The sequence below is a fragment of the Rhinolophus ferrumequinum genome, chromosome 6 (assembly GCF_004115265.2).
Source record: "Rhinolophus ferrumequinum isolate MPI-CBG mRhiFer1 chromosome 6, mRhiFer1_v1.p, whole genome shotgun sequence".
Taxonomy (NCBI): Eukaryota; Metazoa; Chordata; class Mammalia; order Chiroptera; family Rhinolophidae; genus Rhinolophus; species Rhinolophus ferrumequinum.
In genome coordinates this window covers 9,057,100-9,081,168 of record NC_046289.1, presented here as the reverse complement: position 1 = coordinate 9,081,168, position 24,069 = coordinate 9,057,100, and the positions used below count along the sequence as shown (strand labels likewise).

The 24,069-nt window shown below is 52.1% G+C and overlaps 1 protein-coding gene across 1 annotated transcript; it reads left to right on the top strand.

The window, feature by feature from the left end:
* Positions 1-2,350: 2,350 nt before the first annotated feature.
* Positions 2,351-10,624, top strand: CCDC197 (coiled-coil domain containing 197). Its single transcript, XM_033107005.1, is given in 10 exon segments — positions 2,351-2,435; positions 4,776-4,911; positions 5,184-5,266; positions 6,652-6,687; positions 6,690-6,829; positions 8,278-8,388; positions 9,011-9,139; positions 9,330-9,446; positions 10,435-10,551; positions 10,553-10,624. Coding segments are annotated over 10 exon segments (1,026 nt in total).
* The last annotated feature ends 13,445 nt before the right edge of the window (positions 10,625-24,069 follow it).

Genomic DNA, 24,069 nt, shown 5'->3' with positions numbered 1-24,069 from the left:
TGTTAAGTGTTCCACGTGGATTTTCTCCTTTAATCCTAGGTACTATTATCTCCACTTTGCATTTCAGGAAACTGAAACTCAGAGAGATTACATCCTTTCTCTAAGGTCACACAGCTGGGAGCCCTGCCTGGATCCACAGCCTCGGCCTCCGTCCTGAGCACCACTTTCTGCTGGGGAAGGCTGGCCATGTCCTCAGTGGGGGCATTTGGGGCTGCAGAGCAATTGGAATTCTGGGCTGGAGGCCTGATCTGACCCTCCCTTCCACTGTGGGGGTGAGACTTAAGCCCTGGGGTCAAATTCCAGCCCCAGGAGACCTTGTTAAGCTTAAAAAAGGAGGGTGTGTGTGTGTTCTATTGCTATTTAATTGTGGCTCTGCCCTTGAAGCGGCGCCCAGCTCCCAAGGCTCCCAGCTGTCTGTCACACATCGCCTTGCCTTGGGTTTCTCTCTCCCAAAGCCCAGGAGATAGAGGTGGGCTGGGATGTCTGAGGCCAGGCCCCCCCACCAATGTGACCTTGGCAGTTCCTGCCTCTCTCTGGGCCTTGGTCTTCTCCTCGATTCTAAAGTTTCTTTCAGCCCCAATGTAAGCCCCTGGTTCTTCCCCTAATTAGAGAAGGTGGGGTCTGCCGCTTTCTGGGGGTTGGTGTGAAAGGCAGGGAGGAGAAGGAAGAACCAGAGCAGTGAAGAGGGTTCTAAGGCAGGCAGTGGGTTAGGAAGTGGGGATGGAGTTGAGGAACAGATTTCGAGTCCCTAAACAGGGGTTCAAATCCCAACACAGGACATGAGCAAGTACAGGGGCCCGCAAACTCAAGAGAGCCCACATTTGGTTTCATGTTCTACCATTGCTAACTTGGAATTCTTAATTTTCTTAATAGGGAGGCCAGCATTTTCACGTAGCCCTGGGCTCCACAAAATAGGTCGCCAGAGCTGCTACTGGTTATTAGCCTCATGTCCTTGGCAAGTTACGTCACCTCCTGGACCCTCAGTTTTGTCATCTGCTAAATGGAGCGCGGCTTCCACTGTCTTGGGAGATTGTTTTGAGAAGTAAAGAGAGGCTTCAGGCAAAGGGCCAGGCAGGGTAAATCCATAATAGATGTTAATTCCTGGTAATTAGGACAGTCACTCTCTAGGGCCAAGCAGGAAAAAAAATCTCTCAGGAGCAGCCGCAGTCTCCCTCCCAGCCCTCTCCCAGCACTGTCTGGGGACTGTACAGGACACTCAGGCCACAAATAAAATCATCACTGGGGAGCGAGTCATTCCAGCATCCCCACAACCCCCAGCTCGTGGCTGTACTGGGTCAAGTGGTTTAGGGCCCTTACTGGGCGATGAGGCTCTGGGGGTTTTGAGCCTGAGAAATGAGGGTCTGGCCAGGTGGCTCCAGCAGCTGCTTTGGGCCAGGGCAGGGCCAGTCGTCTGCGCCTCACAAATGAAGGCCCGATGCCCAGAGGCACTCACGCGTCTCCCCCAGAGCAACATGCCTGCTCTAGGTCACGTCCTGTAGGACCCCCACTGGCTCTGTTTCCAAGTCCCTGTGACTCAACCTCCCACCTCCTGACTGCCTGGATGAATGTCTCAGCTCAGCGATTTCCCCACAGTGAGGCCTTGGGCAAGTTACTCAACCTCTCAGGGTCTCAGTTTCCCCTTCTGTGAAGTGGTGATAGGGTAGGTAGATAGAAATGAGCAGGAGAAGGAGAGACCCAGCCCCAGTCTCTCTTGCTGCAGCTGCTACTTGGGTCAAGACCTCTTGCCCTCACTTAGGACACCACTCACTAGCCCAGCAGGATTCCAGGCTCACACACACCCTGAATCATGGGGATGGTTCTTAGAAGCCAGAGAAGGAAGGAAGACCTCCCCGTAATCAGAATATACATCCTGCTTATACGAACCATGTTAGTGAGATTCACAAACAAATCATAAAAAGAAAATTGACAGAAACTACCCTGGGAACCAAAAGGGAGGACTGGGCGTCTCAGCAGGAGAGAAAGAAATAAGAAGGGAGAGGGAGAGGCAACTCTACTTGTAGAAATAAAAGCCTTCATACAATGTAAAGAGAGGCCCTTCCACTCTTGCGCTTGGTCCGCTCCACATGTCGGAGTGTTTCTGCTTTTATTAATAAACTTCTTACTCCCTATACCTGCACAAAACACTCTCTCATCTGAATTCTTTTCCTCACGAAGACAAGAGCTGAGGAAATCCTCACACCCCGGTAACAGCTAGTGTGTCATATTAAATTAACCCCTGCGTGGACCGTGCTTAGAATTGTGCTGACAAAGGGGAACGACTGCAACTGCTGGCCTCCCCGCCTCACCTCCACTCTGAGCCGAGAGCACGCTCTGAGATGCTGGTCTGACCATGTCACGCTTTCAGTGGAAACTCTTCAGCGACTGTTACTTTCAGGATAAGACCACACTCCTTGGCCTGGCTTATCTGAGCTACCGTACGGGGAGCACCTGCTCAGCATGCGTTTCTCCTTCTCCAGCCAACGGCTTGGGGTTGGCTCTGGGAAACCTCCAGCCCCCGGTGCAGCTCCTAGGATGTGATTGCCAGTCAAGCCAAGTGGGCGACCTCTCTACAGATCTTGATTCTTGAGGATGGAGAGGCTGATGGAAAATGGTTGGGGAGGGTTCATTTGGGGGTGCTCCCCTGAGTTCTTGCTGCCTGGATCTCCAGGGGTCCCCTGGGCTCCTGTCCTCTCTGAGGCTGGGTCTTTAGCTTTTCTTCCGATTCTAGGCCCTTTCTCACAGCCTGCCATGGGTGCCCTCTTTGCCCAGAGTAGCCTGGTGAGTTTCTGTTGCAGGCAACCAGAGAGTCTGGCCTCTACACTCTGTCTCCTACTGACAGCTCCTTCAGCCACATCCCGCACCACTCCCACTCTGACCTTCACGTTCAGTGTTTGAGGATCTACCTACAGTTCTCACAGACCCTCATGCTTCTTTATGCCTCTGAGCCTTCGTTCCCACAGTTCCTTCTGCCAGGAATGCCCTCCCCACCTTACGTCTTCACTCATTCTTAACCCCAAGAACCACCTCCGACATGGGCAACTCCAACCCTTCTCCCCATTCCCCGGCTGGCTCTCACCCTCTGAGCGGCCGTAGACCTTGGGCTTCTCTCCCTCTGCACCAGAATTCCTGGGGCGTGTACCCTTCTCCTCCCTAGTCTGAACCCAAAGCCAGAACCAGGCCCCACTCACCTTCATTTCTCAGTTAGTGCTCAACAAATGTTTGATGGGCTCCAGAACCATGAAGGGTCACACAAAGACAGCTCCCTTGGGACTTGCTCAGGGACTCCTGGGCTGGCAGGGACTGAATCCATTGCCCACTGATGAGGGGTCATGAGGGGAGTGGCTGAGGAGTGGGAAATGGGGGGGTTGTCCCAGAATCAAAATGAGCCCAATGACTCTCCCCTTGTCCCTGCCCCAGCCCCAACCCCAGCCATGGCCTAGACCCAGTGCTCGCCAAACCCCAGCCCAGCCCCAGCCTTTGACAAGAAGGCAGGGCAGGTCCCAGGCGAAGGTCCTGAAGGCTCCTTCAGTTTGTCCCCTCCCCTGCATGGTCTTGAGCCATGGGCTGGGCTGAGCGTTCTGAGGTTACTGAATATCCAACCTGTGCTGCAGCCACCCAAAATCAGATAGGAGGTAAAATGGAGAGTCCTAGGAAAGACCAGTGGAATTTGGGCTGCCCATAAAGTGAGGGCACCAAGAACGACCCCACCTTGCCTACAGATGACCAACCTTGAGAGAAAAGACAGAAATAGCCCAGGTCTACGCTGAAGTCCCCAAGGGCTTCTCTATCCCTTATCCTTGGGAACTGAACCAGGGAGGCGGGCATAGGGAGGGCCACAGAACCACGGAGAATCTGGCCCTCCGCCCACACGTGGCTCCTGTAGTGGACAGGTCACAAGGACAGAAGCCAGCGTTGTGACGTCACGGCCCCGTTGTGGCTTTGTGCTTCTGGAGTTGTGAGTGAGTGAACTGGCCCCTGGCTCCTTCGCTGTGCTCAGAGACCTGTGTCTGATGCACGGGGCCCGAAAAGCTGACGTGTAGCGCCTTCACCTCCTGTCCCTGCTCCGTGTACTGGGGCTGGCCCAGGATGTGGCCAATGAGTGGTGCCCTTAGGGAGACTTGCTTCTCCTTTTGGCCCTAACTGGGAACCAGATGTAGGTGAGTGGCCCAGGAACTCTTTGCAAGGCTGGGTTGAAACCACCTGTTAGCTAGACCACCTTCCGGCTTGACCGTGAGCTTACTTACGAGTGTCTGTCTCGGTCTCCACTCCAGCTGGATAAGCTCTGTATACGCTCAGAGTTTGTGATGTCAATGAAATGCGTAAGTGGATGGAGGCATAGGTGGGTATGACAAAGCTGCCTCTTCCCTACGCGGTCAGCTTTCTGGACCAGCCCTCAGCTCTGACCCTAGGACTCTTTCCTGGATGCTGTTGGAAGCCAGCTTCTGTTGGCAGACCCAGGCCTCTTGGTGACCTTGGGACTTGGTGGTGAGGGGGACATCCCAATAACGCTGCTACAGAATGGCACATTTGGCCCTTTGAGAGCTGGGATACAGCTCAAGGCACTGGACTTTGGATTCAATGAACCCTGAGTCCAAATCCAGTTCTTGAACCAGTCACCGGTCCCCTCTGAGCCTCTGTTCCCTTTTCTATGAAGTGGGAATGAATCTGGTTTCCGAGGACTGTTGGAAGGGTCAGAAGACAAAGGTGCCCTGATTGTTGCTGCTGCCAGCACCTTCTTCCTGCCTGGCCCACGTGGCCCTCGTCCTGTCCTGCAGAGTGGCCTGGGGTGATACGGGGCAATTCCAGGGGCCATGCCACGGACACAGGCCGGGGGTCTGGCCCACGCAACACCAGTGATGAGGGCACATACCTGCAGGTGCTGTTCCAGGAACTCCGCCAGCTCCAGGCCAAGTACGAGGTTCCCTAGGCCCTGCTGCACCCCTGCCCCAAAGGCCCCTTCCTCACTGTGTGACCACTGGCGTGTCTTTGACCTTTTTGTGTTTCGGGAACTCTGCTAGCAGTACATTGGAGGTGGAGAGAGTGAAGTCGGTGGTCTGCTGACGCGGGGGGAAGTGGCTCGCCAGCACGAGTCTGAGCGGGAGACCTCACAAGGGTCACAACCTGGGAGCTTCCAAACTATGTTCTCGTGTCAGGCTCTGACTGTCACTAACATGTCTCCACAGGCAGAGGAAACTGAAGAGAGAGGTGGAGAAGCACAAGCTTTTTGAAGACTATCTGATTAAGGTCCTTGAGAACGTTCCCAGGGGTTGTACGTTGCTTCTTCAGAAAGGATCCACAAAAGCCAAAGCCACCGTGGTTGAGAAGGGCACAGGTGCTTAGCAAGCCTGCCTGGGGCCCCCACGTCCTGCTGGCTCTCACGGTGGAGCCTGTGGCAGGTTCTCAAGGTCACGGTCTCTTTATCCACATACAGTGGGGGCCTCAACAGTTATGTGGATCGGATGAGCTCGTCCTCTATAAGCCTCTAGCATTTAGCAAACACCCAGTAAATGTGAACTACCATTACTGGCTTTTTATTTGTCTTTGGTTTTGCTTTATGTTTTACTGTTGTCAACTAATGTTACACAGACATCTAAAATGGGTTTTTGTGTTTTGTTTTGTTTTATCATGATTTATACCAGAGCCCACTGTTACCAGTATTGGAGGCTTATTAGGAAAAGGAAAGGGAGAAAAACACATATGTTTATTATCACCATTATTATTATTTCATCATCAATAATAAAAATAACTAGTATCATTTACTATTTACTCTGCGCTGAGCTCTATAGTAAATCTTTTATACCCTGTCCGTGAGCTTCTGAGGACTGTTACCCAGGCTCAGAGAGGTTAAGGAACTTGCCCAAGATCACCCAGCCAGGAGGTGGTGGGGCTGGGTCGCAGATTCTGGTCTGACTTCATAGCCACTGCACTAAGTGCTGTGGAGCTGTGGGAGCCCCAAGAATCCTGCTCTGGAGGTCAGGGAAGGCTTCATAGAGGAGGTGGCTTCTTGTGGGGCTCAAACGAGTTCAGCGAAAGGGAATGGCATTGCAGGCAGAGGGCATAGCACAGGTATAGGCTGGAGCCATGGCCCTGCATGGAGGGTTTGGGGATGGTGAGTTCCAGAGTGCCGGAGCAGCAGGACCTGCCGGGGGTGCTGGGAGATGTGAGTGGCATCAAAGAGCCTTGAGCACCAAGCCACGGAGGGCTGTAGGGCTCCGGGGCAAGCATGGGGCTTGAAGCCTGGTTTGGAGCCTTCCTATTCGGCACCTGAGCCCTGTTCCACCCGTCCACAAGGAGTAACTCTCAGTGCTGGGGACCCCATCACTCAGGATGGCAACACTTTCTGTCCCCTTCTTTCTGTCCCCTCCCGTCAGCAGTTTCTCCTCAGGGTCAGTCTTCTGCTTCAATGGCAGCCTCAATCCAGAATCTGAGACTGCTAGGAAACCTTTCCAATGTTGATGCTTCTTTTGAAGAGGCAAAAGGCGGGGGGTGGGTAATGGGGCCCAAGAGCTGCTGGACAGTCCTGCCGCCGAGGAATAAGCCCCGCATTGGGTTGTCTGGCACCTCTCAACTTCGAGGCTCTAGCTGGAATTCTGGGGCAACAGCAGAAGTCCCATCACCTGTTAGCATCACCGACTGCAGGGGGCAGGTGAGGGCCAGCTGAAGGGGAGGAGCCAGAGGAGACCCGGCCGGGGCCCTAGTGGAGCACTACGGGAAGCTCTTCACAGTCAGCCAGGACGTCCAGAAGCATCTGGAGGCCTTCTCTAAGATGAACCAGGCCGTTCAACAGAGCCTGGAATCTCTAGAGGAGAGCCATACAGCTCTTGTCCCGGTAACAGCCGCCTGCAGCCTGGCCTATTCCCCTTGGCCCAGAGAACTGGGGACCTAGCGGCCCCCATCTCTCTGCACCCCCAGAGAAGACCTGGAGCAGCGGTGGTCTGCCAGGAGGGTCTGGGTGGGGCTGTCACTCCAGAGCCTTGCTCTGGGTCCCTTTCTCTGCCTTTCTGCTGACTGACTCGGGGTTTCTCCTGGGCTCAGCTTATGCTTACAAGGTGTTCTTTTGTGGTAGAAAAGCCATGAGTTCTGGATTCAGACAGACTGGGGTTCAAATTCCAGCTCAGCCTCTGATTAGATGCATGGCCCTGGGCAAGTTTGTCCCCTCTCTGAGCCTCAGTTTCTTCATCTGTCAAATGGGGGCAATGCAATTTAGCTGCTAGGTTGTTGAGAGACACTGAACTCAAACTGTGTCAAAATAAGTGCCTCCAAGAAGTCACCTCTCTCTTTCCTTTTCAGTTAATCTTGTAATAAACAGAACTTCCCCCAGGAAGCAAGGGTATTCCAGACAGGAAAAACTGCCCCGGCAAAGGCATGGCATGAAAAAATTGCCTGCTGCAGCTGGGGCCTGGGAACATGCAGGGGAAGGCGACTCCAGAGGGAGAGGAAGGCTGACAGGTTGGTTGATTCTTGCAAAGGACCGTTGTGTGACGTTTGCAGGGAGTCTCTTCCCCCTACTGGCAGCACTGGAAATCTACACCATTTTTATTTTTTTCTTTCCTTTGGGACACTTTATTGGGGGCACCGTGACAAGCGTTTTACATGCTTTATCTCATTTCAATCTCACCCCAGCCCCTCCAGGTAGGTGCTTCTATTCCTAGGGCTGAGACTCGGGGAGGTGAGGGAGGTGAATATGCCAGTGCAGGATGGGATCCATCTTTATTTACAATTTTAATATTGTATTCGTCATAGATTTTTGTGCCTTAACTTAGCTTTTTAAAAGACATTACATTAAAATGTTATTTATCTTAATTACTAGGTGTTGTTGCTGCCCCCTTAAGTTTTGCTCCTTCGTCCCAGCTGTGCTGTTCTTCCCATTTTTGAGGAAACTTAAGGCTCAGAGAATTGAGAACACTTGCGTATGTCCCGTGTCCTCCAAACACTTCCCGCGGGGCCTGGAACGTGCCCCCACAGGCCTGCGCCACGGAAGCTCCTTCACAGCCTTGCTCTCTGGTGTCCTCCCAGTAGCCCCTGAGGCCAGAGAGCACAGGTTGCTGGCTCTGGTTATGGTGAGGAAAACGGGGCTCCCGGGGCTGAGTTGGGAGTCAAACCCCAGCTGGCCTGGACATGCCCTGGCCTGCATCCCCCGGTGCTTTGAATGGCTCCAACTACCCAGGACTTTCTCCTCTTCCCACGTCCGTCGTCACTCAGACCACCCTGGGCAGTGAGCTCTGGGGACCCGGGCAGGCTAGTTGCACCTAAATGACCCAGCCCTTCTCACCACAGAACCTCATGACCCAGTTGTGTCAGCTGCAGAAGAGGTGTCACCGCAGGCAAGAGCAGTTGTGGCAGTTGGGACATGACGTGACCTATGAGAAAGACACAGGAAGCTATGCTGTGAGTTCAGTCTGCTGGGCCAGGGGTGGGGGCAGGGGCTGGGGGCTGGGGGCTGCTGTCTCCTCACCCCCAACACACACACACACACACACACACACACACACACACACACATATACACACACACCACTCACCTTCTTTCTCTCCATGGTAGCTGTTAGCTTTCAAAGAGCTTCTCTAAGACGGGGCAATTACTTTACAGATGGGGAAACTGAGGCTACAGATAGTTAAGGACCCCTGAACCAGAGATGGGCTCCCCCAGCCCAGTGCCAGGGCCTGGCACAGACTGGGCACGTACCCAGTCTTTCTATCATGCTTGTGGTTAACAACACAATGACATTTAGGTGAGTGGTCTTTGTGCAGTATCTTCAGTAATTCCCATCTCTCTCTGATCATTAAGGGGGTGCTTAGCACGAGGCCTAACTCAGAATGGGCACTCCTGACTGTTACTTGATTCCTCCCCATACCTATTTCACAGATGAGAAAAGTAGTGCTCAGATGAGTAAGACCTGTTCAGGCCCCAGGGGATCCTAACTGGAAGACATGAAGGTTGGGGTCTGTGGCAGTTTAAAGGGGGAGCGGACTGGCCGCAGTTTATAGAGCCCCTTCTGGGTCTTGTTAAGGTGAAAAGCAAGGCTGCCGCAGCTGACGACAGCCCTGGAGGCCTGAAGTCCAGCACTGTGGCCCTGCCCCGAGGGAGGCGCTGGGTTCCTCCGTCCCCTTCCCAGCCCTGCCCCGGGTGTGGAGCACAGGTGTCTCCAGCCAGGAGGACCTCACACCTTGAGCTGGGGCGGGACTGATCAGAGCCTCTGGGTGAGGAGCACAGACCAAGATGAGGAGGTGCTTCCTGGCTGCAGGACGCTTCTCTGGCCCGAGTGAGCTGGGGCAGGGCTGGAAGGATGCGGGGAGAGTCTGAGCTGCTTCCTGCTCCTCCTCCTGCAGGACCAGCTGCTCAGCTACGTCCAAAAGGCCATCGACAACATGGCTTAGCAGTGCTGCTCCTCAGCCTACACTCCGCCCAAGACCACGCGCCTCTTCTCCAAGCTCCACCTGGTTCAGGTGAGGGCTTCCTGCCTCCCAGGCTGGTCCCGTCTAAGAGGCGTGTCTCACATCATGAGTGGAGGTTTGGTGGCTGGGTGGGAGTCAGGCATATTGTGTGACCCAAGGCTCAGTGGCACCACCAAGGCCATTCCACCCTTTCCTGCCTGATGTGGCTTCATCCTCGGCCATAACTTGCTTTCCTCCCTCGAAGCAGGTTCAGAGGAGGTATTCACTCCGGATCCTTAGCTCCTCTGGAACACCGAGGGCAAAGTCCCTTCTCCAGCAGTGTCCAGTAGCAACAAGGAGCAAGCCTGTGTCCTAGTCGAGGACTTGTCACAAGAATTCCACAGGCAGTGTCGGGCCAGGCCGTGGCACAGCCTCAGGGTACCATTCACATCGAAGTCCCCGATATGGCATCCCTGAGGCTCACCGCCTTCAGGCTGCGACAGGAATGAGGGAATTTTCAATAAGGGCGCCTTTGGCTAAGCAGTCACCGTGTATTAATTTTCTCTTCTTCCCAAGAAAAAGGAAGAAGTTACAGGTGCTATCGGGGTCCCCATCATCTCCTGTCACAACCACTCAACCTAGACGTAGAGTCCCCCACATGTGCTCAGCATTGTGTTAGGTAAAGAGTTGGAGGTGGGAACATAAAGGGTCACCTGGTCCTCAAGAAATGAACGCCTTTCGGAGAGAGGGGCTAGGGGCAGTGAGGGTGGGGTTCGTGGAGATAGCCGTGAGGAGAGGCAGGCAACCACATTCAAGAAGCCACAGGGAACCAGTCTCCAAGTCATCCAGCATTGCCACCACTGGGCTGTGCAGCTTCAGGCAAGTCAGCTCACCTCTCTGAACTAGGTTTGCTCACTTGTCACTTGTCATTGATGCCACATCCTTTTCGGGGCCCTTGTGAAAGCTAAAGGGGATACAGGTACATTTCGATGGTGCTTTGGTCCCTGCGAAGTGCTGTCCGGGATCTAAAGCATTGTCAGGTGACAAGTTTTCATCCCAGGAATTTAGGTTGGACAAAATGGAGACTGTGAAATTGATCACACTGCGTGTGCTGGCCGGACGATGCCTCAAGGACCAGAAATTCAGAAGGTACCCCAGACCTTTCAGGAAATGTCCAAAGAATCAAGATTTCACCCCCCAGGACCCCCTTTCCCAGCACCCAGACTTCAGCGTGCTCCAGCCTGTACTGACCCAACTGGTGGCCACGACCGTCTCCTTACCTGCTTGGCTTCCTTTTCCCACCACCAGCGCCCCCGTGCGGGTGGGAGCCAGCCCAGGGGCAGTGAGAGGGCGAGCGGGGTCCTGGGGCCAGCTGGGTTGGGGGTGCTGTTCCCTATATTGGATGATTGGCCAGGATCGAGGGAGGCCTGCCTGGGGCCATGGGGGAGAGAGACAGGGGTTCCTGAGTTGAAGGCAGCAGCCAGGTGGGAAGTCCCAGGTTGGGGAGCTGTAACCAGGCATTGGGGCTCCTTTCTGTCTTCAGTGGGTTCAACTGAGACCGAAGAGGTTTGGATGGATGTCTGGCTATTGGGAATATCTGAGTCACAGGAACTCTTATAAAGAGCCACTCAGAGCTGTAGGATGCGTGGGAGCTTGCCTTGCACACAGCAGACTGGGGAGCACAGCAGACGGGGGTACTGAATGTGTGGGGGGCATCTCAACGCTGGCTCCCAGAAGTTGAATACGAAGTTGGTGCCTTCTGCCCACCCTGAGTCCCTCAGCTGCCTGGAATGATGCTGCTCTTAGGGAGACCTTAGCAAGGCAAAGCAGCTCTCTGGGCTGGTTTTCCCGCCTGGAAAACTGGGTGAGAGGATGTCTAAGGGGTCCTCACTCTAGACTGACGTTCTAGGTCAAGGCTGGAAAAGCAAGGTCTGTGTGGAAGGCACTGGTTAGGTTTTATTGCGTCACTGGGGTTACACCATCCCTAGAAACCACCACAGTCCTGAAAAGAATTCACCTCTGGAGATCAGCTGATGTTAATTGATTTAGGTAGAAATTGAAATTTAAGAGCAATTGATAAGCTGCAAACAGTGGTGAGTCAGCAAACTAACTTTCAAAGCAGTGCTTCGGAAAAGACGCTGCTATGCTGTCAGCAAAACCAAGGGTCTGCGGTGTTTCAGGTGCTATGGGGAGAGGCAGACGGGAGGCTCAGAGGGAGGGCGGGTGGAGGGTGGAGGGTGAGGTAGGCCTCGGCCACTGAATTCATTAGGGGAGCTAACCATAATAAAGATGGCTGAGTGTGGTGAGGTCTTAAGAGCAGTTTAAACAAAAGGGACCTGGGGAGGGAGCATCCTTTGGCATTTCTGGCCTCACAGGCCTTTGGAGCAAAGAGCACATCTCACGTAGGGCTTGAATCAGATTTCAGAAGGAGGAGGATGGGGGAGGGCTGAAGAAAGGGAAGGAAACACAGGGGTCGGGGCTTCCAGTTTGGCTGCAGCATGAAGAACCTGATGGACAATCTGAGAAGGTGGGCTGGGAAATCATCGTGGGGTCCCAAAGGCCAGACTACAAGGTTTGAACTTCGGTCCAGAGGCCATGTGTGAGGGTGTCTTAGTTCGCTCCAGTTGGTATAACAAAATACTATAGACCGGGTGGCCTAAACAACAGGCATTTATTTCTCACAGTTCTGGAGGTTAGGAGTCCAAAATCAAGGCACCAGCAGGTCTGGTGTCTGGTGAGAGCTTTCTTCCGGGTTCACAGACGACTGTCCCCTTGCTGTGTCCTCACATGGTGGACAGGGTCTCTCTTATAAAGACACGAATCCCACTCATGAGAGCAGAACCCTCTGGACCTACTCGCCTCTGAAAGGCTCTACCATCACATTGGGGTTTAGGGGGTCCCCCTAAGAATTGGGGGACAGGGGGTATAAATGTTCAGTCCATTGCAGGGACCCTCTCACGTGCATACCTCCCTCAGTTGCCTGTCTTTCCCCACAACAGCCATTTTCCAAAGAGATCCAAAGTATACTATTAGCCTCCCTACAACGTGGGCACATGCTAGGCCAATGAATCTTTGATTTGACCGTTCCCAAGGAAGGCTTGTTACAATACAGTGTGGCCTTCCTGAGCTTCTGGCCCAGCGGATCTGGGGTGGTGAGGCCTTAGATTTACGTTTCGAACAAGTGCCCAGCTGCTGGTCCCGGAACCACACTCTGAACACCACTGCTTTAGAGTCAGGGCAAATCCTAAGTACCTAAGCCAGGGTCTGCCCCACCTGGAGCACCACCTCCCCCGCCTGGACTCCATCTGCATGCGGGGGCTGGACCTGGCATTCTGGGAGGGCTGCCCCCACCCTGTCTAGCCTGTCTAAATAACCTCCTGCAAGGGGCTAGACTTAATAACCCCTATGGGTCCAGGGCATGGATCACTGACTTTGTAGGTTTGCCTGTTAGGGCCCTGTGGAGAGCTGGTTGTTCCGCGGTCCCCTGCCATCTGCCTGCTGTGCACCTGTTGTGCACGTGAGGTCTAGTTCCGATGTTTTGTCACACTCCTTGGGAAGGAGGAGAATCAGAACAGGTGCCTGGTGTGGCAGTGGCCTGGCCATGAACCTACACTCTAACAAGCTCCAGATGGGGTTCTGCTGCAGACGGGTCTCCAAACACAGGGTGAGAAACACTGGGAATCTAAATGTCACAAAGAAGAAAACCCTGTCCACATTTACCTGGTCTTCAGTCGGCAAGGACTTTGGAAGCATAAGAGCAACAGAAGTGACGCCTGAAAATAATTTGACCACACAAAGAAATTAAAAATACATCTATCTAAGAACACATCAAAATAATTAAAGACAATAATCTGTGGGAAACTGTTGACAATTTTAAAAAGGAACAATGTTTTTGATATTTAAAAAAACTCTTACAAAGTAAAAAAATTTGACATGTTCATATTCAGCAAATCCCAAAATAAGTAAACATGGCCTATAAACATGAAAAATATTTCACCTCACTAAAAATTAAAGTAAACCATATAATTTCTGCCTACCCAAAACTTTTTAAGCTAATATACTAACGCTTGTAAGATAGGCTCTCCAATGCTCTTTGCATAATAAACTCGCTGGAAAGCAATTTGATAAGAAGTCTCAAGAAGCTTAAAAAATGCTTATGTCCTTTGGCTCAGTAATTCTAGGTCAAGAAATTGAAGTTAACCAAACCAGAGCTATTTGGTTCCAAATGACAGAAAGCCCAACTCAACTCAGCTTAAGCCAAAAAGAAATACACTGGCTTTTAAAACTAAAAGGCCTGGGATTCTAGTTTCAGGCACAGCTTCATCAGGGCCCAGTGACCGCAGAAGCCAGTCTCTCTTTGTCTCTAGCTTCATTCTCAGGCTCTGCGTTGACAAGATGGCTGCCAACCACCTTGGCCCCGCGCCTCTAAAGTTGAAGTCAGAGGGAAAAAGAGCATGTCTCTTCCCAGTAAGTCCTGGATAAGTCCCAGGGTTCACTCGGATTGGATCACCTTGGGTCAGGTGCCTCCCTTTAAACAAATCCCTGATGGACTAGGTCTCTGCTGTGCGTCCATTCTAACCTACTCATATCTCTCTAACCAATCTCTGTAACTAGGAGGGATTCTGTGCTCTGATTGGCCAGACCTGGGACAAATTTTTGTTTGGGTGTTAGTGAGGTGGAACATCTTTCCTGGCTAGAGGCCATTCCCCTGGAGCCGGTGGTGGATGCCACATGAACTTCATGGACTGAAAGAAAGGCACAGGTGGTTGCCCCAAAGGGAATTCAAGCTACTGTTATCAGAGGGAGGTGGGACCTCACGCTGGGCAAGGAAAAGCAAGAAATGTTTCTTGCAGATGCAACAAAGTGTCTGTATGAAGATGGCTACCACACTGTAATAGCCAAATGGGAAACAACTTAAAAATCTCAGAGGATGAGTTCAATAAACGATGCTCAAACTTTATGATTTTATAATGCTGCAGCCCTCAAATGACATGTCCAAAAATATCTGATGTAAAGAAAAATATCTATAGGACGTGAAGCAGGGATTTTTAAACAGTAGACTCTAAACCCAATTTGGTAGAAAGTATGTATGTAAGAGAGGAAGGAAATACACTGAAGCAGTGCTTCTAAGTGGGAGCATCTGACCCCGGGAGGAGTGGGAAGCGTTAGTCCCACCTAGGGCCTCCGACTAAACTCATGGTCCCAACTCTCCACCCTCTGTGGTGCCTACCACACCCACATTCTTGCCAGAGACTCCTGGCCGGCACCGGATTCATTTCTACCTCCTGACTTTGGGTTGGTCATGTGACTTGCTTTGGCCAACAGGATGGTGGTGGTTATGACACAAGCAGACACTTAAAACATGAGTGTGCAGTGAGTCTTAGTTGCGTGCCTCCAGAAGCCCCTTGCTTCCAGGGGGATGAGAGCCCCCTGGAGCAGACGTGGACCCGACCTGTAGCATGCATCCACCGAAATCATTCAGTCCTTGGCCAACCCACAGACTCTCGAGTGAGAAATAAATGCTTATCATTTGTAAGCCAGTAAAGCTTGAGCTGGTTTCTCAGGCAGTATTATAGCAATGGTTGTCTGATACACCTGCATACTTGAAATTCCACGCTCTCAAATTCTAAGAGTCAGCAGCATGTGGGGACCAGTCTACCTGGTGGCCACGAATTGTGTCCCCGAGGAATGCTGGGATGCAGGAAAGTGGCCAAGAACTCTGCTTGGCCATGTTAGCGGTCGTTAGCTCTGTTAACCACAGTTACTAACTACCTGGTTAGCTCTGATTGTAGCATTCTGAGTTTTTAATGTTTTCCTTATTATTTGTATAGTTTCCAAAGTTTCTGCAATGAGCATGTTTAATGTTTATAATAAGAAAAAAATACTTTATTTAAAAAATGGAGAAATTAGCTGGAAACCAAGTCTTCTTGGCACCTCACTGATCCTAACCTTTGGTATCCCCAAGGGCAAAACTAATAATCAAGTCCTTCACCCACAGGACCGTCTTCAAGTCTCCGAAGATGGGCTTTTTGGCCCCCCACATATTGCCTTTTTCGAGTTTGGCAACTCTGGTTTCTTGACTGTGACCCACTCTCTGAATGGGTGTCCATCCGTCTCCAGTCTTATAACATGGTGTACCAATCTGAGCTCATTCTCCAGGTAATGAAGTTGGCCAGACAGTGACGACAGGAAACATCTGGAAGAGGCTTCTTTGTCGTGGCCCCAGCTGTGAAGGCGCTGGGCAGTGTAGCCTTCCTCCCAGCCCCTCATCCTGGGGGCCATGCCCTGCCCAGCTCTGCTCTTGGCCCAGGAATGGCCGGTCTACTTCGAGACTTGTGCTCCGAGGCTATAAACGTCTCTAAGGAAACGTCTCCCAGGTCTTCGATCCCGAACGGCCTGGTCCGGGCGTGTCCATTGTTGCTCTTACCAGGTATCTCTAGAAGATGCTGCAAGTTTCCATGCCCTTTGGGGCCAAAGTTGACTTGTCCCTGGCTGCCAGCTGCTTGGGTTCTCTGCACGATTTCGTAAGGTGTGAGACAGTGCCTTCAGAACCCCGAGACCGGGAGCCCCGCGTCCCCAACCGCTCTCCAGCACTGTGGAAGGGGATGTGTGAGGGCAGGAGCTGCATCTCCTGGACCCCTAACTCTGTGCCTCGCCGGAGCCTGGCACAGAGCAGGCATTCAGTATTGGACGAGTAGGTGCGTGTGAGTGAATCAGGAGAGTTGGGCTCTTGTTGGCTGTCCTCACCGTGAAAACTCCCCAAATGTGATTCAGGATGCTGCTTATAGACTATGGTACCTGTGGGGACAGAGCCAGAAGTGCAGTTTCCAGGCTCTCCGCCTCACGTGGAAAGGTGCTCGCTCAGGTAGTAAATGGCCATCAACTGTGATTGGATGGCCATCAGCTGTGGCTAGTTGACCGTCAGCTGTATCCAGTGAGCCATTGGCCACTAATATAACTGCCGTGGTTACGCTAGCAGAAAATAGGGGGCTAGCAAGAAGATGCTTGCTGAGGTAGCAAGCGCAGATTGCAGTTGGCACAGTGGATTACAGTTAGCAAGTGGGGTTGGTTGGCACAGAGAAGTGGACGGCAGCTTGTGGATAGTGTGGCTCCTGCTTCCTGGGTCTCCAACCCAGCCGCCAGCGAGAATATAGTGGTGTGACTCCCCTATCCATGTGGCTCCATTGGTGTTCCTTTTTGGCCTTACCATGTCCTGTGTTCCTTTGTGGGGAGCGGGACCAGAGACCCCCCCTGACACCCGACATCACAGTACCTCCTGGAGCCCTCCCTGTAACCTGTGAGCTGGAAAGTGTCAGTTTCCTAGCTCCATACTACAGAGGGGGACGTGTAGCAGCTCAGTGTAGTTATGTGGCTCATCTAAGGTCACACAGCTGCTCACTGGTTGAGCAAGGACATTAACTCAAGTCCATTGACTCCAAATGGAACAACTATCACTGTAACTGGAAATGGTTTGGTAGCAAAAAGAACTATAAGAACAAGAGGCAATGTGCCAGGCACCTGGCCAAGCTTGTCATCATTCATGCAGCCTTCATACCAACCCTGGGAGAGTGACTATCCCCATTGTACAGATGAAGAAATGGAGGCTCAGAGAGGTTAAAGGCTTGCCCAAGGTTGCACAGCCCCGGAGCCAGGCCCCATGTCTGTCTCCTTTCAGAGTTGGTGCCATAGGTCGAAAGTAGCACAGGCGTGAATCATGAGGCAGGAGTCAGCGGCCCAAGTTCAAACCTGCATAACAGTTCCCAGATGGAATCAAGGGCGAGTATGCTACTGTAGATCCCTGCTACTCAGTGTGGTCTGGGGACCTGCATCATGGGTGACACCTGGGAGCTTTTGAGAAAGGCAGGGTCAGCGTTTTAACCAGATTCCTGGGGGATTCGTGTGCACAGTAAAGCATTGATCTAATTTGCTCTAAGGTAGTAAGCCTGGCATCACCCTCAGGTGAAGGTGTGACGAGTTCTCAGCATCCAGGGGGTCCATCAAAGGGGCTGTGAACTGGGATGAGTGATGTGTCCAGCCGGCCAATCAGCCACCTGAGCTCCCACTGAGAGCTGCACACAGTCCTGAGTGTGCCTGGGGGGAGATGCCTTCTGCCCTGACTGTCCTTTCCTTACCCCACCTGTCCCAGCCACTTCCAGCCTCACCTCCTCCATGAAGCCTCCCCAGCTGCCCCTGCCCCAGGGGGACAGAGTAGAGTTCACCTCTGGGCTTCCGGCTCCTCATCCAAGACTCTCGAGAACACCTGTTTTCTTATAGGTGTCACTCGGTTATTTGTAGTAATTATAACTCCCTCATTGGAAGAAGAAGTTTTCAACAAGAAAGACTTTGCCTTAACCACTTATTCCGGCACCCGGTGTGGGGCCTGGCACAGAGTAGGCCTTCAGTAAATACGGGCAGGATGAATGCATCTTTACATCCTCAGAGCAAATGATGAATGAATGAGTGTAAGTTTTAAGGAAAGGAGTGAATCTCTAAGTGAAAAATTTAAGGAACATGGAGAAGCCAAAAGTGAGGGATATTTGGGGACTTGGCTACCACTTGGCCCTCGGGGTCCTTCGTGCCTCGTGCACAGGTGCCGAGGGGTGCCCAGGGCCACGCCACCTCTCAGGATGAGCTGTCTCCCCAGCAGCCACCCAGGGTGAGCTCTACTAGACCAGGCAAGGGTTTACCAGTTCTCCAGGGGAATTAGTGGGGAAGAGCTCCATTTCCCCCTCTTCACAGCCTTGTAAATCACGGGAATGCTGTAGCCTGTCACCCTGGGCTGCTGCCAAGGAACGAGGGAGGAGGGTGCCCTGACACGGCCAACATCCACTCGAGTCAGGATGGCACCTGTCTCTTGGGAGTCAGCAGAGCCTTGCTTTGGGGTGAGCGAAGCGTCACAGGCCCACAGGGTCCTTTCAAGCCTCTCAGATCTTGATGGCGTTTAACACATGGAGTTGGAATGAGTGAGATGGGGGGAATAGAAAGCCAGAATGGGACCCCGTGTTTGTGTGTGTGTGTGTGTGCTTGTACACGTCTCCATTCACACACACACAGGAGTATTTACATACATTTAAATGGCTGGATAGATTATTACCAACTCTAGAAGATGAATTTGGGAAGAAATGACTGAAAATAAGATCTCATAAGATCTGATAATATCTATAAATTGTAAAACTTGCTGACTGGGGTGAGGGGTCAGGAGCTCTCAAATTTTCTTTTCTCCCCCTTTCCTACAGGATAGTCTAGCACATCATTTAAAAAGAATTCGAAAAGTCGATCTTTATACAATTTGAATTTTCCTGTCAAGTACCTTAAATTTTCCTATCAAGTCCTGCATGGGGTAAGATGGGGAAAGGGGGACCCCCCGTGGTTATGTATTCATGCAGTGATTGATTTCCTGTGATACCATATAAGAAATTATTCTAGGCAAAATGCCGCCCTCTAAAAGGTGAGCAAATCTTAATTCTCCTTCTGCAAGTGGTACAAAGGTGAGAACTGTGTGAGTCGGAAAGCCAGTCTGAGAGGACAAACGCTTGGAGCCCGCCTGGGAGGGGCAGCGTCTTTCAAAGACAACCAAAAGGGACATCTCAGCTCACAGAAGTGCAATAAATTGTTCAAGGTCAACACAGCAAACAGGTGGCAGAACCCAGGTCGGGCTGACCTCAAAGCTAGGGCACTTTTCCTGATCAAAGCTCCTAGAACTTTCCCCAAACGCTCCCAATCGCAGAGAAGAATGAACTCAGACTTTCAGAGGTCTGGCACTCAGGCCTAAGTGAACCAAATGTCTTTGCACTTGTGTGGTTCATGTGAAAATGTTATATAAATGAGTTCTCATTCCATTTCATAACAGTCTGTTCTTATACCAAAAAAAAAAAAAAAAAAAAGTCATGTTTTCTCCCCATCAGAAATGTTAAGTGGGTGACCCAGGAAGCTGCTCCGTGTTTGTGCTGCTTCTAGTTCTGCCTGGCCCAGCTGGGTGGTCCCAGGGGCCTCATCCCACACAACCTTCTTTACCTGTAAACACAGGCTGAAGTTTCAAGAAGCTTTTACCCACCCTTCCCAGGCCAAGTGCTTCTGAGCTTTGCGCTGGTGGGGGTGGGGGTGGGCGGTTAGAAAGTTTCTAGGAATCACGGAGCCCTAAATTTGTCAGGTTTCATGCCCTGGGCGATGGGGTTAGGGGGACTCACACAGGCTCTGAGCTCTGCTCGGCGAAGCCAGGCTGGGCCCTCTTGGTGCCCACTCTACCATCCATCCACTGGGCAGGCAGGAGCCTCAGCTTCACGCCAGACCCTCTGTGTCCCGCCACCCCACATCCAGCCACCAGCAGGTCCTGTCCCTGTCACCTTCTGCTCCTGGAGACTGTGCACTTCCCCACCCTACTCCTCAGCACTCTCATCTCTGACAGTGGCCGTCTCCAGGTTTTCTGCTTCCGCTCTTGCCCTCTCAAACCCATCCCCTCACAAGAGCCACAGCGATCTCTCAAAAGCACATCTGATCATGTCCCTTCCCCTCCTGCCCTGTCTAAGGCTCCCTATTGCTCTAAGACAAACCCCTTCCCCAGGCTTCAAGGACTGCATGACCTGGCCCTGGACACCTTTCCAGCCTGAACCGCTCTCCTTTCTTTCCTGTGTTCCTGCCAGGCTGGTCCCTCCCAGCTACTAGAATTCACCAGCTCCTCTCCCGAGATCTTCACCAGCGCAGCCCCCTCTACTTCTAATGCTTTGTCCCTTAGTCTTTGGTTACACCTAAGGGACTTTCGGTGCGTTTTGCTTGAGCAACTTTTACGTGCCAGGCACTGTGCCAAGTACTCAGTGTACTGTGCTGACCTCACCTCTGCCCTCTCGTAGCTCCCCCAAGGCAGGTACACATGAGCAGCCATGAATCATGAGAACTAGGATGGGAAATCACAACGTGCTGAGAAAGAGACTAACAGGCTGGGGATAGGGAACCAATGAAACCTCTTCCAGTTCATTCTTCAGACCTCAACTCAAAATGCCCCTCCTCTGCGAAGCCTCCTTCTCCCCAGACAAGGCCGGGACCTTCGCTGATCTACTTGCACTCTGTTCTCTTCATTCCCAGCCCCTGCCGTAGTTTGCAATTAGGCATTGACTTGTGTGACTAAAGCAGTAGTGAGGAATGGCACGGTGGAAAACCCACTCGGCTTCTAGGGGGTTTGAGGAAGTCACCCCCAGAGCTGGGTTCACCCACACAATTACCCAGAGCTGTGAGTAGCATTAATCCCACTTCACAGAGGAGCAGACTGAGGTCAAGAGCAAGAGAGGTTGTATCTGTCATCGAACGCTGTGTAACAAATCACTCCAAAATTTAGCAGCTTAAAACAATGAACATGTGTTACCACCCCATCATTCCTGTGGGTTAGCAATCTGGGCGTGGCTTAGCCGGGTCCTCTGGCTTCAATCCAGCCATCGGCCAGGGCTGTGGTTTCATCTGAAGGCTCGACTGGTGGAGAATCAGCTGCCCAGCTCATCCACGTAGCTGTTGGCAGATGAAGCTCCTCACTGGCTTGTTGGCTGAGCACCACCCTCAATTCCTTGCCCTGTGGACCTCTCCATAGGACAGTGTGCAATGTGCCAAGTGAGAGAGAAGGGAGACAGAAGCAAGACAGAAGCCGCGGTCTTTGAGTAACCTAATCTCAAAACTGACATGCCATCACTTTGGTGTACTCTGTCACAAATAAGTCACTAGTTCCAGCTCACACTCAAGGGAAGGGGATTATTCCTGTGAACACAGGCAGTGGGATCGCTGGGGGCCAAGAGAAGCTGTGTGTCACAGAGATCATGTAACCTGCCCCAGGTCTGTAGCGGGACACCTTCCCGCCTCCTTCAGGGGGTGGGCTCCCTGCCTCACCTCAGGGAGACGAGGCCAGGGTGGAACAGGCATCTCTCTCCAAGCATAGGACTGCCTCCCTCCACACCCCCAACCATCCTCTGCTTTCTGTAAACCGCACCCAGTGTTTTCTCCTTTTGTGGCAGGAAGAGTGTTCCCTGCCCAGCCCAGGAGCCTGCGTGGGTACAAGCATTTGCTATCTGAACTGAGAAATGTTAGCTCTCAAGCCCAGGACTGGGGGGCCCCACAAATGGGCAGTTGGCTGGGAAATGTACCCATCTATTACCCTTCTGGGGCGGTGGGTCGTGTTTACACTGAAAAGCGAGCAGCGACATGGTATAACTGAGCTTTGTCAAATGATTTCTCTTCCAGATTTTTTGTCTCACATTTGAAAAGCCCAAACAGCCTGACACGCCACTGGCTCCCCAGGGACCCTCTCGGAGGGTACAAGAAATATGACCTTCTTTTTGCTGTTTCCCACTCACATGAACTCTCAGTGTGTGTCGCATCTCTCTGGGCGGGTGCAAAATTAAATCTCAATCATCTGGGCTCTCCCTTCCCGTCCTCCCCTCACCCTGCTGGGGTTTGTGATCCTGGGCAGCTGATCAGGGCAGGGGACTGGAGGTGACTTCCTCACTAGCTTGGAAGGTGAGTGAGGGCCACGGTTTTTGTCCGTTTTGTCACTAATGTGCATAGTCAGTGCCCGTCACGCAGCAGAGGTGCAGCAAACCTTTGTTGAGAGTTGAATGAATTGAATTTTGGCATGTCGCTCGCTACACCATTCACCCAAACATACAAGAGGGCTTGAAAGGAGGGACAAAAGAGTCACCGCCAGTCAGGCCAGGGGGCTGAGTTCCCTCGGCCAGTACAGGCCCTTTTTCTCAGGGTCCAACAGGTGACCTGCGAGTGAGGAGGGGCTCTGGGAGTTACCCCTGTTCTGGGACGCCTGCATTCCCCCTTGCCCCAATTCCAGAAAGTGCTCCCTATTTAGGCATACCCATCTCCCCGTCCTCCACTCCCCCGAGTCCCAATGTTCATCCTGGAAAGATTTTCTCCTCAAAAAGAAAATCGTCTTTCTCAACCTTGCCCCTGGGGGTGGGAGCCAGGGCAGCCCACAGCCTCCAGGGCTGGCCCACTGCTGCTGTGCTCCCTGGAGTGGGGCTGGGGGAGGTAAAAGGGGCTCACTCTAGCTCTGATTCTTTCTGACCTTCCCCAGCAGTGAAACAACACATGAACTTGTATCTTAATGAGTTTTGCAGGTCAAGGTTGCAGACTCTGACGTGTGTGTGTGTGTGTGTGTGTGTGTGTGTGTGTGTGTGTGTGTGTGTATGGATGGGGAGGGTGCAGTGTGGACGTGCTGTACAGAGGAAAAGGAGGTCAAGCCGTTTGCAACCTGGGGTCTGGTCCTCCTGCAGAGCACCCTGCCTGCAGCTCGCCAGGCAGGGAAAGTCAAGCGCACAAAAGAGCACAATGTAAAGAGCACCAGGAACATGGGCCTGCACTAAAGGAGCTTCTGCCAACATGGGTGCGGCTGCCTGACATCCCTCCATCAGAAGCTCAGTTTATTGATCCAGGAAGGAAGCAGATGACATCCATCCTGGTATGCAGACGCAAACCTCCTTGGGGCTCCTCCTGTCACGTGCAAACCCCTACCTGTCCCCTTTAGGCTTATTCACACAAGGATGCACAAGAGTCAGGCCCCGATAACCACCCTGCAAAGCCCACATATATTGGGCACTTACTGGATACCAAGTACAGTGTCAAGTGCTCTTCATGGTCATCTCATTTAGTCTTCCCCATTGCCCTCTGAGATAGGTATGAATACCCCCATTTTACAGTCGAGGAAACTGAGGCTCAGAGAGGTCTGTTTTGCTCAAGGGGCTATGCCATGGGAATCATGACATGAATATACCTGATGCCATTACCCATACTTGTAATTACCCTGTCCTACTGCTCCCTCCAAATCACAGCCAGAAGGGATCAGGGCCAGAGAAGAACAGATATGGTATGGTGGAGATTCAGAAGAATTCATCACCAGCTTGGCAATCTGGGAAGGCTTCATGGAGGAGGAGCCAGAATTTGAAAGATGGGTGGGATCTGACAAGTGGAGCCTGTGAAATGGGTGTTCCAGGACGAGCAAGGGCTCAGAGGTGGGAAAGTATGCGGAAGGTTCTGGCACTTGAATCCATCCTCTGAAGCTTCTGTCCTGGCCATGGGGGGAAGAGAGGAAGATAGGGGATGAGAAAGGTAAACTGGGGCCACATTGTAGAGAATGAGGTGGGGTCACCTTCTCAGAAAAGTCAGCCCATGAGTCACATGGGCCACAGGCCCAGCCCCAGGTGCTGGGGGTGTCCTTTTGCTGTGAGTCCTTTGTTAGAGGATAAAACCGTCTTCTCTGAATCTATGAGGCCATAGCAGCCAGCCCCGACCGCTCCACCCAGACACCTGGACACCAGGTAGAAGGGGTACAGGGAAAGGAGAGTCCATTTATTTTGGACAGAACATGTTAACCCCCAGTCACAGGGAGGCCCCTAAAAGATCTGCTCACTTTTTCAATTCAGACCCAGCTTGACAACTGGCTGGACTCTTTGTAAACCTTTTTTTCTCTTCTAACCAGGCTTTAGAGAGCTCAGGAAGAAGCCTGATTAATTACAGACTAAAGAGATAACACTTTTCCCAGCTTATTCGAACTACAGTTGAGGAAAGATTCCATTACACATATACTGAGATTCTGGCTAAGACTGTGTTTTGTTTAAAAGCTTCACTACTAAAAATAATTTTCAAATATCTTCTTTTTTAATTTCCCAGATTGTTCAACCCTCTCACTGAGTGAGGAATCAGAGGCCCA